Source organism: Euprymna scolopes, chromosome 12 (genome assembly GCF_053919585.1).
Source record: "Euprymna scolopes isolate OS-2025 chromosome 12, ASM5391958v1, whole genome shotgun sequence".
Classification (NCBI taxonomy): Eukaryota; Metazoa; Mollusca; class Cephalopoda; order Sepiida; family Sepiolidae; genus Euprymna; species Euprymna scolopes.
In genome coordinates this window covers 134,355,354-134,373,195 of record NC_136493.1, presented here as the reverse complement: position 1 = coordinate 134,373,195, position 17,842 = coordinate 134,355,354, and the positions used below count along the sequence as shown (strand labels likewise).

The following is a 17,842-nucleotide window of genomic DNA, read 5'->3' as shown; positions in this document are numbered from 1 at the left end:
GTAAGATCAATTTAATTTGGACTCTAACATATCTTGCTCTTATGATCTGTTCAAAATCAAAATTAGATAAAAAATTTAAAATGATTACTGATGCCCTATCAAAGAATAGGTACACTCTTTTTCCCCCACACATAACGTAACGCAACGTAATTTTATTTTAAATGTACATATTTTCGATTTCCCTTTTTTAAAATCCCTCGATACAGCTTCAAGAAAGTGAGGGCGAAACCGGTCAGCTGACTTTTCCTTTCCTCTTCTTCGCCCCTTTTTCCCTATTTCAAAATACATCTTACTTTTAATCATGAATTATAAAAGTCTTCCCTTCATGATATCTCCAGAGTGTGTGTGTGTATATATATATATGATGATTGCAACGTCTTGTCAGACGAGTGCCACTCCCTCAGACATTTAAAATCCATGAGCCCAAATGCCTGAGGAAGTATCTATACAAAGATGATGTTACAGAGTCTTAGCTTTGTACGACAACTAAGTCTCTCTCTCGGTTCAAAATATACATACATACATATATATATATATATATATATATATATATATATATATATATATATATATATATATATATGACACTAATTTTTGACAGCCATAAAAAAGATACAAGTAAAAAAATATATATATAAGTGAAATTAAATTAATTCATCGTAATTTTTAATCTATATTAAAGAAGAAAGATCAGGCTTTAAATAGCATTATTTCTTTTACACGCCATAAAACTGGCGAAATTTGATTTGAACATCGCAAAATGATAAACATTTAGATAAGTTTTGTATTGGTCTACCAGTCCACAATTACCAAATAAATATCCCCCTAAAAATAATAACAAACGCACTCTCTCTCTCTCCAAAAAAGGTGGCCATAAAGTGGGTGTTCATTTTACGTTAAATTAATATAGAAAAGTGATCCCTCACTTTTTGAAATTATAATTTCTTCATACCTTGAAAACTACTCGTTTCCTGGGATTTTAAACTTTATTTTCGTTTTCAGCACCCTCGAAAACATATAATAGTTGTAAATTTAAAGGATTTTTTGAGGGTGGAAAGATACTGAACATTTACCAATGTTTCAATCATAGTCATTTGTTTTCCTAGTTTTGCATATGAATTAAAAAATATCTGATATTTCCCTCAAACTTCTGGCCTTGCTATGGTTTCAAATGATCTGAAATAACAGCAAGGGAGACTTGATTCCAAATATTTCTCATGTTATATCTCTCCTCTTTGGTTTTCATACATAAAGTAAATTTCACAGTGTATAAGGATTATTTGATACTGGAGATATTCATAATCCTAACCTATTTCCAAAAGAGGGGAGATATAACAGATGAGAAAGTCTCTCCTTGCTGTTATTTCAGATCATGTGAGACCATAGCAGCAAGTTTTAGTCTCCCCTCAAGGCCAGGGGCTTGGGGAGAATATATATATATATTCTCATTTGAACATTGTATTCAATATTCTCTCTCTCTCTCTCTCTCTCTCTCTCTCTCTCTCTCTCTCTCTCTCTCTATATATATATATATATATATATATATATATATATATATATATATATATAAAATAAGAATTATTACTTGTTCTTATATATATATATATATATATATATATATATATGTAATTTTTGGTTCGTTCAAAGTCTATAGAACCATATTTCTACATTACCAATTTAATTGAAATTTTCAGGAAATCTATTTTTAAAGTGAAAGAATGCTTGCATGTTATTAAAATAATTTAACATTGCGAATTATAAAAATATTAAATTGTAAATGAAAATATTTTTCGTAACTGCGAGATTGTCCTCATTTCATTTCCGGTAGAAATGAGCCTTTCACTTATTGAGATAAGTATTATTTGTATTAATTTTTATGATAATCATGCAGAGAGTGATCCGTGCTGAAATAATAACGTTATTATTTAAAAAGCCATTCTTAACATGGGGAGGGGAGGGTGTTTTATACCTATTCTGTACTTTAACCTTACAATTAAATAAAAAAAACATATCGCTATTTTTTAAATCATATTTCCATGTTTAATTAAAGTTTTATGATATGATTTTTTTTATTTAATTGTAAGGTTAAAGTACAGAATAGGTACAAAACACCCTCCCCTCCCCATGTTAAGAATGGCTTTTAAAATAATAACATTATTATTTCAGCACGGATCACTCTCTGCATGAGTACCGAAATGCTTAATAACTTGGTATTTTTTTTAGATTAGGTCCACCTCCACAATTTTCCTTTAAATGACGACATTGGGAGGTTTTCGAGTATGCTGAATACGGAAATCGCATTGAAATTTTGCGGACATCAGTAGTTATCAAGATATAAAAAGTTATATTATGCATTTTATTCTTTGGCGGCCATCTTTTTACGCGCGCAAGCACCATAAACAAATGCATGCGCGTAAAAAAGATGGCCGCCAAAGATTACAATGCATAATACAACTTTTTATATCTTGATAACTACTTATTTCTGCAAAATTTCAATGCGATTTTCGTATTCAGCATAGTTGAAAACCAGTAACAACCATTTTTTTCCGGTCTTTATAGTGAGTGGAAGAGTTCATTATAATCTATAAGGTTGAGCAGCATCGCTACGACGACGACCACCACCATCATCACATATTCAAACATTGCATCGACGATTTATAGTCTCATCTAAACGTTGTAGCCACAATATTTTAATTTGAACATTTCATCAACAAAGCGTGTAATACATTTCTCTTGCTGTTTAGATTGATGTCACTCGTTGGTTCAATCTATGCGTCAACCAACTTTGTGAAACTATCAATGGCACAGAACTCAAAACAAAGTGTAAGATCTTCACTGCTTACGCCCAGGAATGCTCCGACGCCAGTGCTATAATCGAATGGAGGACGAACACAATCTGTCGTAAGTAATAAGAAAATACTTCCACGTATAACATTCTCAAAGAACAACCTGAAAAAAAAAAAAGAAAAAGAAAAAATAATGCACTACGCACCCTTCTCTCTGTCTTTGGAATTCCCTTCCCGTTTCCTGTTATCTCGGCTGCAATCAAAGACCATATGTGGAGGCAACCCCACATATAAAACCATTGCTCTTGTAGCAATCAGTTATTGGTCAATGTAGGGAAAACCTTTCATACCAATTGTCACTATCCAGCTCCCCCTTCACTCTTCACATTAAAAAACGGCCTTGTGCCTAATTTGCTCAGTGGGGAAGCAAATAAATAAACTGTTATCTCGACCTATTAACATTCAAAAAGATAAATGTAATGTAAACAAACATATTGCTGTCAAACCCCTCACTCAGGTTTCCCCTGTAAATCTGGTTCTTAGCAGAGTAGCTATTGCGCTTCAGTGGCAGTATGTCTCGTTTGGGGGGAAAATAAAAAAACTAAAAGAAAAATTTGTCTGAGTTAGAATTTATGTCGGCGGAGAAATATATTGCTAGATGTGTCCATTTTAATTGACATCCGAGCAGGTAAACCAACATTTTTATTCTCGTAATTTAAATTTTTATATATTTTCATTTTAATTTGCATTTTGCTAAATGCTGTGTTTACTCTTTCATTACTGTTGCCGTACTTATGTATATTCCTTGATCGCACATGGAACACATTTATAGCATGATAGCAGGGAGAACCGACGTTGTCCGGTATTGAATGAGAATCAACAAATGTTTCACCCTCCCATACTTTTATTGTCATCGAAATCGCCCATTTTTTAATCAAATCAATTGATTGCCTGCTCTGGTAAGGAACCCTATCGATCACAGAGCTGTTGTCGCACCGATCACCTTACACTCATTAACCTTTATCCTCGAGTGGCTTCCGAGCCTTGATAAGTAGTGACTCCTCTGGAAAAAGAAAAAAATTAATTAATATTTCAAATTATTGTTCACATTTATTTTAATAAAATGTAATGAACTTACGTTTTTTGTTAAAATATGATTCTCGTTAATTTATCATTGAAAACTGATTGATTTTATTTCCATTATTTTGTAGCCATAACATGCAAGGATGGTTTTGAATACACCGAATGTGCATCCGGGTGCATCAGGACTTGCCAGAATATGTACAATATTCAACAAGAATCTTGCTTCTCTCAGTGTGCACCAGGTTGTGAATGCCCGAAAGGTACCATTGTTGACAATGGTACATGTGTACGACCAGAAAACTGCACCTGCACTTATCAAAAAAAGCCGTATAATGCACAGGATGTTCTTAAAGTCAGCTGCAACCAATGGTGAGTTAGACATGTTATAGAAACACAATTTCATAGCCCTAACCCTAACATGAGCAACACAATATCAATAATGAAAAAAACGTATATGTCCAGTATTTAAGTAGGACTCTATATAAACTTTCACATAAGGATATATTTTTTTTACTTAAGTTTATACTCAGTAATCTTAGTAAGTCATTTTAGATAACCAGCATAAAATAAATAAATAAGATCGCACATGGAATGAAATTTAATGAATGTTATTGAATAAGTTGATCTACCCATTCTAGGAGTAATAAAATTACCCAGAGATTATAAGTATTGTTACATCCAAAGATTGATGTATCGATTCGCACCAATCATTTAGTGCCACGTTGCAATCGAGGACATATGCCAATCGAGACTCTGACCTCAATCATCAAACATTCGTTCTGAATAGTCCTAGGTTGGCTTTTAAGCAGAGTAAGTTTATTGCTTACTGTTTGAGGCAGTCTGACCGAGGAATGCTGGTAGGGCTACCCAGAAAAGTTTTAATAGGTCAGAGTGCTCCGCCTTTAGAAGCACTAGCTTGGCTCTCCCCACCTTCCGATTTTGTCTCACATCTTCTTGTGTTGGGAAGAAAGTAAATACTGCGATTTGTGGCATTTATGTCTTCCAGAATAATGGATTGCATTTCTGTTACACTTTTTAATAGTTATACAGGGTGCAACAATTAAGTCGTCACCCTAAACAACACTAGAGCTGTATTTTAAAACTTTTATTGAAAAAAAATCAATTCAAGTCACTTGATTATGTAGTAGAGCTGACATCTATTCAATGTAGCCGCCTTCAGCCAGCGGCCACCTGATTGCATCAGCGGCTAACCACACTCTTCAGCACATCCAGGTACAACTTTGATGTTGACTTTCAAGCTGACTTCGAAGATGTGAGGTGGCATGATGTGGCCCTCACTTGAAACCCCACCAAAAATCATAATCATTTTTTTTTTTTTTTTACATTAGCATCACCACATTATCAAGGCCAAGAGGCCACTCAAGGATAAGGGTTAAAGAGTGTACAGTAGAAATTGGACAATATAGTAATCATTAGTAATGAAAATTTGGTAAATTTGATAACTTACATGGAACGGCTCATCAAGAACTTATTTACGCTATGGCCGGAAACTTTGTTTTCATCATCCTAGGCACGTTCCTGTTATTCGTGGTAATCCAAAGATGCATTTTGAGGGTGCCGGCAATGGTCCTGTTGTCATAAATCGGTAGAGAGCATTTGTACAGTGGTGCATATCCAATCTCGCTCATTAAACATTGTGTCATATTCAGACATGATAGAATGCTCCTATCGCACTTCGGACTTTTACACAACTAGTAGATGGTCTGCAAGAAAGGAAAAAAAAAAAAGAAGAAAATCGGCTTTCATTAAATAAAAATGGAATCATGTCTTTTTAGTGCGACAATTTTATCGTTCCACCCTGTACATTGTGTTTGTCTTGATCATCACCGGCTTGCAAATAATAATAAAAATAAATAAATAATTTTTTTAAAATATTTAAAGAATAAACAAATAAAAATAATAATGATACAAAAAAAAAGAGTCAAGAAATTAAAAAAAAAAAATAATAATAACTACATACAGTGCTCACCACCAACAGCTCTCCATATTCAGATATAAAGCTGCATAATATCAGGTGATGACTATTGTTTGCTGTTGTTTCGAACCCTCTTATCACAACAAGCAACAATGGCGACCCATCTAATTCTTATTGGCAAGGTATGCAAATTTCATGTTGAGCTGTTAGATTTGGATCTTGCTTTTCTAAAAAGACCGTTCAGACTCCTTCAATTTGAAATTTTCCAGCTCAAAGAGAATACTTAGTCTTGTTGACTTTGGTAAACCCGTTATTGGGACAAAGGTAGTATGATTTATTGAATTGTTAACTATACCACTGTGGTGTGATTATAGAGCATTAAAACAATAAAAGCCTATTTATATTAAACTTATAAAAGAATGCCTACACTACAGTATATTTACTGCATTACTTATTCCAATCGCTATCATTCATACGTTTTAATAGCAGAGTTGAACATTCATCTGATGAAGAGATTTTTCCCGAAATATTATCTTGTATGGATTTCACCATCAAATGAGACTGAAGGCAAGTAAAAACATTGTAATACAAAATCAACAAAATCATAATAATAATAACAATCAGAAAAAAACTAATTTTCACATTTGCATTCGTCTTGTATTGCTTTCAGTTCTTTTTGTATCTGATATGCCCTCTCCCATTATAATCGCCTTCCATAAATTATCTATATAAGTCATTTTAATTTTGGTTAACGTTTTCTGTCCCCTACATTTTCCAGCCATGACTTCATCAAATTTGGCAGCCACTTGCCATATCTCTGGTAACAGTGAATTTATCTAAAACTTTTTTTACACTGAAGACGAAAAAAGATCTCTTATTTAATCCATCTCACAACAAATCAGTCAAACGTATTTCAAAAAGTGAAGTGACTCTTGCAAAAGAACAACTAAGTTGTTGCGCTGTTGCTTGCTGAATTTGGTAAAATTTTGAAATAAATCATACAAAATAACACAGGCAAGAGAGAGAGAGAGAGAGAGAGAGAGAGAGAGAGAGAGAGAGAGAGAGAGAGAGAGAGATAAAATATGCATTAAATAACAACAGGAAATGTTTGTTGCAAAACTAAATTTGCAGCTTGGTTAAAAGTTCAACGGAGACTACGATAAACTTCGGACCTTTAATTTCCCTGTGACCTCTTTCCCACAGAAAAGTCCTTGCGAGCCTGTTTCTACTCTATCGTTACTTTCATTCAAATGCTCGTCTGAGCTCCAATCTATGGTCCTCCCTTGCACAACTTTCCCGAGAAACACCCAACTAGCTACAACCACTATCAGCAATTTCTCCCACTCTCTATCTGTGCCTAAATCTAAACACAGATTCTACAAACAAAGCTTCTTTCCTAGAACTGCCGACCTGTAGAACACTGTTCCACTGGCCTGTTTCCTGGCTGATTACAATATGAAAACCTTCAAGTTGAATGTAAACAAGTTCTTGTTGAACCGTTACCTTAAATAATCCAAATTCTACCCAATCTATGCTATTAACGATTACTACACTACCACCTTACATTCATTAACCCTTATCCTCGAGTGGCCTTCAGGCTTTGATAAGTGGTAACTTCCTTGTAAAAAAAATGGACGACGCCCTTAATTAGTCTGACTCAAGTAAGTTGCATTCAAAATAAAGAGAAGGTTACTTAGGTGTTGACTAGAATGTAAACACATTAAAAAAAAAAGAAAGAATGACTACTTTTCACATTCAGGACGCAAAGATTAAATGTTTGTTAATTGGTGGAGGGAAATTATCTTGGCCAATCAGAGAAGGCTATTTCGGAATACAAGGGAGGTAATTCATTGTTATTATAGACAAAAGGGAGGTAATTATCTTAAGAGAAAAGGGAAGATAAACCTTTTTTTTTATATATATATTCATGAATATCATATTTTGCCTGTTACTCATCATAATACCCAATATAAATATTCTGTTTCTTTTATTATTATTCGTACTCACTAGGAGTTCTCATACTAGCCATCATCAGAGATTTCTTTCTGACCAGAACAAAATAGAATGTTAGTATAGTAGTTGTTATTTGTATTGTCTTTTACAGCATATGTGAAAAGGGTCGATGGAACTGCACACGAAACAAATGCGCATCTACATGCCAAGTGCTCTCACGATCCTACGTGACCACTTTTGACGGAGAAGAGTACAACTTCGAACCAGCTGCATGCAAGTATACCTTGATTCAGGTGTGTACACTTTCATTTTACAATTACACTTTATGTTAATGTTGTGAAGGATTACCTACGTACATCCTCGTACAGACCATGAAAAAATGTTTGCATCTTTCTCATAAATTAGCTCAGGCACAGATGAAGATGAATTCATTATTGTATTTAATTGTTTCCCCATGAGAGCATTATGTGACACAAGGTTGTTTTTAATGTGGGAGAGAACCACCTCCCCAAAAAGGGGTACTCTGGCAGCAGGCAAAAATAAAAATTGCCTTAGTATAGAAGGGTTTCCTCTAATTCAGTAAGGATAAGTTAAATTAAGTGTAGTATCTGTTCTGATACTACACTCGGATCTCAGCTCATTTTCTATTAATGAATTCCCTCTTTGTATACATTGACACCAGTCGAGGATACATCCAACAGATAGTGGGCTATTGTGATGTCTTGGACTGAGCTGAATGCCCTGGGTATCCTAGTCAGTTCATCCTCCCAGGCTTTGCCTTTTCTCTTGGTTTATTGCCAATAACTTGAGGTGTTTCTACCGGGCAATGCTTACAGAGGTGACCAGACTAATTTTAGAGGCCAGGGTCCTCCGTCTTTAGGGATACTGTTTTTTCTCCTCCAACTTTTCAGCTTTGTCCCACATCATACTTATGCAAAAAAAATATAAATATCATATACATTCAAATACATTGATAATAGTCGAAGCGACGATCAATTAGACAGAAGGTGATTCGTTATGTCATCTTCTAGTCTTGCTCTTTTGGACTGAAGTATCTGTTCTAGGTATTTCTAGGAGGTTCATTCTTCCAGGCTTTTTCTTCACTCTTTAAAAAGCCAATCGTTTGCGGCGTCCCTACTGGGGAATGCCGACAGAGCTCTTAAGACATTTATTTTGCAAGGTCAGAGTGTGCTATATCTTGTATGCTGGCTCACCATTCCAACTTCCAACTTTAGTTCAAAAGAGCAGGACCAGAAGATAACATAACGTCACCCTCTGGCGAACTGATCATTGCTTCGACTATTATCAATGTATTTGAATCTTTTCTGTCCTTGCTTCCCGTCTATTGGGCAGAGTTAGTTTATTACTTACTTTCAGAGGAGACCTAACCGAGGAATGCTGGCAGGGCTACTCAGGCAATTTTTAATATGTCCGAGTATTCTGGTGCTACACTTCATTTATTTTGTCTTCGGATGAGAAATATTTCTAAATTGATGAAATTTTTATTTTTACTCCAATCCAGAATTATCCGTTTTTTAGCTGGATTTTCCCACATTATAAGCTGGTCTTGTTTCTGTGTGCACCAAGTTCAAATCCAGTTCCTTCCACAGAAATACTTTCATGAAACTCACACTTGACCTTGTGCCTAACTTCTACGAAAAGTGATAAATAAATAAAATAAACCGACCCTGTGCCATACTTTGCTCTCTTTGGGATAAATAAAGATCCAATGATCAATCACTCTACCTCTTCTTAAAAAAATGCTCCTCATTTTTAAAACCAAAAAACAAAACAAAAAGCATTAAGTGTTAACAAACATGTTTGATTTTCTTTCTCCTGGTCAATTACTTTCAATGATTATTCTCCTCTTTCAGACAAATAGTAACCAAGAAGATAATCGTGTAAAGCTGAACGTCTCCTTAACCTACTCTTCATGTACGAGCGGCTGGACCATCCAGCGGAAATGCATTTCAGGACTGACCATCCGTGCACAAGGAGTGACAATCCAAGTTAATGGGAAGCAAGTAACTGTTAACGGGGAAATCAACCCAATTTTACCTTACCGGACACGCTACATCGACATTAAAAGAGCTACAGTGCAATTCCTTCAGATTAAAGGATTTGGCTTCGAAGTGCTTTTTAATCCGAACCATCAAATTTACCTAAAACTGTTCCCATTTTTTGAAAACAAGGTAGGCGAATTCTTTACTTATTTTTTATGGAAAAGTTTAATTTGTAATTGTTGTGATTTAATGTTGAAAAGAGAACGAGAAGGTTTGGAAACAGTGAAATCAAATATATATTAACAGAAAATATAGAAACGTATATTGGTTAAGCGGGACTCTGCTCAACTGGAAGGACAAAGTAAGGTTACGACCCACTGCCACTGAGTCTCAGGCCCAGACTGCTCGATAGCAAAAGCTGGTTACCGGAAGTGACGTCAAGAATAATCCATTTTCAGAATCTCTAGGGGTGCATTTTATTATTTTGTTTGTTGTTCAGAGTATATATAGAATCGACTGTCTTCAATGCACTCCAATGCGGCTTGTGAATAGCAAGTCTTTAATCATCCATCTCCAAGATCTTTTTCAAGCAGTAATTTATGGTTTCATATGTAGGAGATTGCTCCTGTTATCAGTTCTTTCTAAAAAAAAAAATCTATCTTTAGTAAGCTGAGTGAGATTCAGGAGTTGACTTGTAGATTTTCCAGGTTGGAATCCAGCTTGTTGGGGAATGATAGCTGGTTGAGTAATTAGAGCCAATCTGTTGAGGATCAGGTGTTCAAACAACTTAAATGAGTGAAAACTATTAACATGCATTTAATATGTTCTGGGTATCGTTGACATCGGACTGATTGACTAACTGACTGTTCAGTTGTAGATAGGTTTCCATGGCTTGCACGGTTTGACAGCTGCTCAGGCATGTTTGAAATATTTTCAAACTTACTTAGAACAGCCATAATTTGTTTAAAGCAAAATAATTTACAGCTGGATGCCCTTCTTAGCACTCCCACCAAAGGGACGAGCATTTTGTCAAGACGCCATCTTGCTATATCTTTTCGTTGAGGCATTGTGCTTGTGTATTATAGAAAATATGATCATTTACACAACCATATTGTTATCGGACTTACTACCACGCTTTTGTTTGAAAGAACTGCTGCTAATACTATTAAGAACAACATGATTCTTTATTGATGTTTACTCCCCTTGATCCGCCGTGTTCTATCTGTGCCCACACATATTAACAGGATTATCTTTTTTATCAAGAACCCACTTTAACCCCCCCCTCCCCCCGATCAGAGTAACGTGATGTCATGGAAATCAGGTGACTGATGTACTATGGAAGCAAACAGAAATAATTCTGTATATGGTTTCGTATTTCATTGTGCTGAGCAGAAAATACCTCTGGATACAATTATCAGGACAATCGCCCAGTATAGGCACTGCTCAAACAGAAAGAAATTGCAACCTATATATAGCAATACATCAAACTCTTTATTCGAAAAACAGCATGAACAGGCTTCTGAATCAGAACACCTCACAGAAGATGATAGCGAGAAACATACATTAACAGTTTGAACAGCTGGGAAACATTTAAAACGATGAGCAACAATGAATTCATGAATTTCTCGAAAGAGAGAAATGGATGAAGTGCGATAGCTGTCAACGTCAGGTTGGACACTACTTAATGATGATGACCACGTGAAGACTGTGAATCTTTGCCATGCACTGACACATTATTTATTATAATGAGGTTATTACAAATTGCAATTGTAAAATGAGCTATTTTACACATAACGTTGTGCTGGGTGTATAGAGACAAGTTGAAGACGCAAGAGAAGAGCATCTTGGAAAGGCATGTACCCCTAAACCCTATAAACCCTATGTGCATAAAAATATTCTATTTTCTTTTACTTTAATAAGAGCTGTATATCTGTGAAACACTGAACGGAGGTTACTTATGCTTATTAAAGCGGTTAATATGTATTTTATTTAGTTTAATGGCTTTTCTGTGAGAAATCTTTCCCTTTTAAACCTTATTTTCATAGCTAGTACAAAAAACTGAGGTGGTTCGGTCAGTGAAACCATGGTATGTCTCTGGTATATGCAACATATAGTTTCTAATTATAAAAATAAATTGCATGCATATATAGTATCCACAAATAAACTACTTTGCTGTATCACAGTTTCTGGTGCGGCTAGACTAGGACTAAGGCAGGAATCAAACCGCAAACAATCTCCTTAATAGTCAGCAATTCTACTCAGTGAGCTATGGGATTGGCGCTCGTAAATGATATCTCCCATGTTTTTATATAAACTTTGACAGACACTTGTAAAGTGCTCCATTTGTTTATTTACAAGGAACTTTATATATATATATATATATATATATATATATATATATATATATATATATATACAGTCCTGGTCAAAATCATAAGACCACTTAAGAAAGTAACGTTTATGCATATTATCGAATTTTTAATCAAACAAATGGTTGAAACCATTGCCAAAAGGGAAAATATGATGGAAAAAAAAAATGAAATCTGCTTCATTCGAAACCGTAACCCGGATCTAATAATTATTTTTTAAAAAACAAACATTTTCACCTGGTCAAAATTATAAGACCACTGATAATTTATCTAACAAAAGGCAATTATAAATTACTAAAAAGGGTCTCAGTATTTAATATAGCCTCCATTATTACGAATTACTTCAAAAATTCTCTTCTGTATGCTTGCGACTAAGTTTTTTATCAGTTGCGAAGGAATTTTATCCCATGTACCGAAAACTGAATCAGAAAGTTCCTTTATCGAATCATACTGGGTTCCATCCTTGAACACTTCTTTTACCATCCATCCCCAAAGATTTTCGATGGGATTGAGGTCTGGAGAACATGCTGGGTGATCTAACAATTCTATATTATTTGAAGAAAAGTATTCTTGTGCTTGTCGAGAAGTGTGTATCGCAGCGTTGTCTTGCTGGAAAATCCAATTTCTCCCACACAGACGTGGACCTTCAGTCCTGATAGAAGCATTTTCAAGCATTGAAATGTACTTCAATGACGTTTGTCGGCTTTTCACTACTTGCAACTTTAGGGTCCCAGCTGACGAGAAAGCACCCCAGATCATTAAAGACTCTACTCCAAAATGCCGAGTTGAAAAAGTATCTTTGGGCAAATTTTTATCATGCCAATAGTGTTGAAATCCATCTGGACCATCTAGATTAAACTTTTTCTCATCGGAGAAAATTACATTTTCCCACTTCTCTTCATCCCAAGTCTGGTATTTGGTGGCATATTTAAGTCGGTTAGGTTTGCGCTGTTCAAGAAGACATGGTTTCTGCAGTCGCTTTAAATGATTGAAACCCTTCATTTTTAGATGCCTTCTGATGGTTTTAGGACTACATTCTGCTGCTGTTTGGCTTTTCAATCGACTTGAGCTCATACTGGAGTTTTTTTTAAACTTCTTCTGATACGGCGATCCGATGATGGGGTTATTTTTTTGGTCGACCTGGACTCTTTTTGTGCCCATATTGATCTGGATTTAAAAAAAAAAAATGTGATGACCGTTTTGCTACGATTCACTTCGTTTGCAATGGATCTATGGGAGAGTCCACCGCTATTAAGCTCAAAGATCCTTCCTCTCTCAAACTCTGATAATGGTTTCCCTTTTACCATTTATAATTTAGTAAGATGTTTTTTATCCACTAACAAGTTGCTTTTAGTAACATAGAAAGCTTTTCGTATTCATTTTTTCAAAACTAGCCGATTTTATTAAAGTGGTCTTATAATTTTGACCAGGTGAAAATGTTTGTTTTTTTAAAAAATAATTATTAGATCAGGGTTAAGGTTTCGAATGAAGCAGATTTCATTTTTTTCCATCATATTTTCCCTTTTGACAATGGTTTCAACCATTTGTTTGATTAAAAATTCGATAATATGCGTAAACGCTTACTTTCTTAAGTGGTCTTATGATTTTGACCAGGATTGTATATATATCAGTGATGCATCGATTCTAATATTTTTACCGATCCCGATACAATTATCGATTCGATACTAAATTCCCGATTCCAATACAATTACTGAATCCAATTCCGATTCTTTATAAATCTCTAAATATTTAACCATGAAAGTGTTATTTTGTCCCGATTACTATAAAAACACACTTTAAATGTGCCTATATTTTCTCAAATGTAAAAACACATTTGTGAGGGGATGATCTTGAGATTTTAGTCTTACTGGAAGTTTAAATCAATAAATATTTATCATTTTATTATTACTACAAGCAGTGGAAGATGTTTCTTAAACCAAAATCAAATAAAAAAGGTAATTAAAGGAATCGGTTTTGGCATCGGAAAATATGGGCAAATTTTTCTGATTCCGCTACTTCAAAAAAGCTCTGATTTTTCCGATTCCTGATTCCGATTCCGATTAATCATCCCAACACTAGCATATATATATATATATATATATATATATATATATATATATATATATACATATATATATGATGGACTCTCCCATCGATTTCAACGTATGAGCTTCCACCTCAACAACTAAGTTGCTTGGAAATCCACTCAGATGATTTGTTTATAGTGGTGAAGGCTTTCTGTAGAACCACCCACACTTTTTGGTATTACATGCTAACCTTTATCGATGCAGATTACTGCCACATGATAGAGTATACAGTAGACTGCAGGTTTTTACATCAGTTTCCTTCTTGTAGATGCATGTCTTAACGAAGACTGGGGGTGCATCTCTCCCAGTGAATTAATATGCACCCAGATACCATCCTGGAAATTTCTACGACTCAATGTGGTACATATAGCACCTAGCCTCCCCAAATGGTCACCCATCTGGTACTGGCCAGGCTCAACATTGCTTAACTTTGGTGATCTGGCGAGAACGGGTGTGTCAACGTGATTGTGCTATATATATATATATATATATATACTAGCAGAAGTACCCATCGTTGACTGGGTTCAAAATCAGCCTACAAAAAATGGACTGTGATTGATGAAAGTATGATAGGTTATAAAAAGGAGGGGGTTGTAAAGAGATAGGTCTTGATACTCAAAAATTTTACCCTAAGAAAAATATGATGAAAGTAAAGATAATTTTCGCAAAAATATATTTTTTTATATCAACTTTGTTTCCATTCGTAGCCAAGAGTGACCAACAAAATGATGTTTCCTTACAAAGAGAAAATGTTATATATATAAAAATATAAATATACAAAAAATAAATGTTACCATAGTCAATAAAAGTTAGTTTTATGGTAGAAAACTTCATTGGCTTGTATTTTTAAGTAGTTTGTAAAAAAATTTTTTTTTTTAATTCACGAACCGGTTTAAAAAAAAATCAAAATGGCAGCGACTTTAAAATGGAGAGCCCCGTTTTCAATTTTAAGGAGGGGCACCTGAGCATTCTGTGTTAACAATTTAAGAGAGTTCCGTCAACGTAAGGAATATTTATAAACATATTTTAATGTTTTCCGTTATTTTGTGCTTGAGGAATATTCGATTATGACATGTGTAGTTTATATAAAAATTCATTTAAGTAGTTATCGCCTCAAATTTCGTTTTAATTTCGGTTCGTTGAAATTATTTCAAGTAAAGAGCATTAAAAACTATTTTAAAACAAAAGCAAAACATGAACTGAACTTTTATTGACTATGGTAACATTTATTTCTTGTATATTTATTTTTTCGGGTAGTCGTTTGTTGGTTTGTCTGCTAAACACTCTTACTAAATAATATTGACAAAATATCGAAAAACAAAGAAACAAAAACAGTTTTGAAAAATAATGAAGCTTTACTTACTTTAGTAAAATAATCCGAAACAGCAAAATGGGATATTAAAAAAGTAAACACGTAATTACTTTAGTTTTTTAAAGCAAAGAATCGATATAAATATGAATAAGAAGAAAATGGCGCCCTTTTCAAGCAGAACAGCTTCGTTTCAGTTTTAAAGTATTGAATGGTGTAGTATTGCACCGTCGGATTCAGGGTTGTACTATTGTAATGTAAAGAACACGCAGAAAGGGTTGTAATCAACTGAATTCCTTGTAGTACACTGACAAAAAAAAAAGGCTTAAACAGATATATAAATAAAACTAAAAAGGTTATGTAAATGTTTTTAAAAAGACACGTAATCACATGAGCAGGATTTTTTCCTTCTTTTGACACGATAACAAGTAACGTTCTTATTTTTATTATTTATCTATTTATCTATTTTCGAAGAGTGCCACGTGCAAGTGGATAAGGAAAAAAACAGAGTTATGCAAAATTTGTGTTGATAATTGTCTAAAATTCCGACTTTTTTTGGGGTGCTTTCACTTTAATAAGATCGTGAATTTATGAGATGAATTTATTCGACACAATGTGATCCAACTCAAAAAAATAAATAAAAGCTAACGTGAATTAAGATTAAAGTTAAGGTGTTATTGTAGACCCTCACCCCTTTTAAAAAATCTTGTTAAACTTTGTGACATATTTACATTCTATGGAGGTCAAGCGCGAACGAACACCCAATAATTTTATTATACCATATTTCTTCAAACTGAAACATAATTATCAAAATATACTTACGGAAATAGATATGAAAAGTCTTTATTAAATCTTGTGCCATATTTCCATGGAGTACAGGTGCGAACGCAGACCCCACAATTTTATTATACCATCCCTATTTAAGTTGAAACACACTTATCACAGTATTCTTATGTACATCTATATTAAAAACGCTTGTAAACGTTTTTTTTTTTTTTCATTTTTTATTTCCATACTTTGGAGGCCAGGCGCGAACGCAGACCCCACCATTTTTATGAACCACCGTTCTGCCAGAACAAGCATACCCATTCCTGATCCTCGATACATCTTCTATCATTATATGTAATCAGTTTTTTAAAAATAGTCAACCATATAGGAGCCTATTCATGACCAGACACACACACCCACATGCACACACACCCACAGACGTTCAACTTTATATATATATATATAGTTAGTTATAAAATATATATGGCGATTAAGCTACACTGAATATTCTGCATTTCATCCACTCTAGGATTCTTCAGGCTTAGAGTGGATGAAACGTGGAATATTCAGTGTAACTTAATGCCCATATATATTTTATAACTTACTAACCAGCTCTACCTATGTATTGAGCACTGTTGAAGTAAATACTTGAAGTTTACACATAAATTTATACTTTCGTATATTAATTTTATGTGAGTAAATAAAGTAGTTATATGCATATATGTATATATATATATATATATATATATATATATATATATATATATATATATATATTAATATATATATATATATATATATTATATATTGATTTTTGGCAACAGAGTCACCAATTATCAAAGCCTGAAGGTCACTTGAGGATAAAGGTTAATGAACGTAAGGTGGGAGTGTAGTAATCGTTAATGGTGAAATGGTAGAATTTGATTATTTATGAGGACAGTCCAACAAGAACTTGTTTGCATTGGATTTGAAGGCTACTGTTGTATATTTTATATGCATAGTAGCAGGGAGACCTAATGTGTCCCGGGATTGAATGACTCCTATATTATTACTGTCATCAAAAGCTGTGAAATTGGCCATTTTCAATCAATTGATTCATTGCCTGCTCTAATTGGATACCCATCGCAGTGTACCGGGGGGGGGGGTTTCACATGCCTCCCCACAATGACTTAGTCAACAATATATTGTCGTTTACATTGAACTGTAAAGAACTTGCTGTTGATTTTATAAAATTATTTTCATATATAATGGCTTCAATTAAAGTTTAATATACAACAATGAAGTATCATAGTTCAATTTTACTCCAAACAGAAACATTCATTTCGAATGCATCCCCGTCATATCAAAGAATCTACTACTGATTTTTTTTATGCCTGGCCTTTTTGCTTCTGTGGTGATACTTGCTTGAATTAATGAAAACGTCAAGTACCATGTTTCAATTGTGCTTTAAAGAAAAACATCCATTTCGAACGCGCTCCTGTCATATCAAAGAACCTACTCTAGATTTTACATGCCGGGCCTTTCTGCGTGTGCGTTAATAACACTTCT

The 17,842-nt window shown here is 34.2% G+C and overlaps 1 protein-coding gene across 1 annotated transcript in view; it reads left to right on the top strand.

The window, feature by feature from the left end:
* Positions 1 to 17,842, top strand: part of LOC145291107 (uncharacterized) — a 416,667-nt gene that overhangs the window by 85,892 nt on the left and 312,933 nt on the right. Inside the window, exons 10-13 of the mRNA XM_080136623.1 lie at positions 2,745 to 2,901; positions 3,998 to 4,238; positions 7,910 to 8,051; positions 9,633 to 9,950. Of these exons, the coding sequence (XP_079992749.1) occupies positions 2,745 to 2,901; positions 3,998 to 4,238; positions 7,910 to 8,051; positions 9,633 to 9,950 (858 nt within the window). The remainder of the gene's footprint in view (positions 1 to 2,744; positions 2,902 to 3,997; positions 4,239 to 7,909; positions 8,052 to 9,632; positions 9,951 to 17,842) is intronic.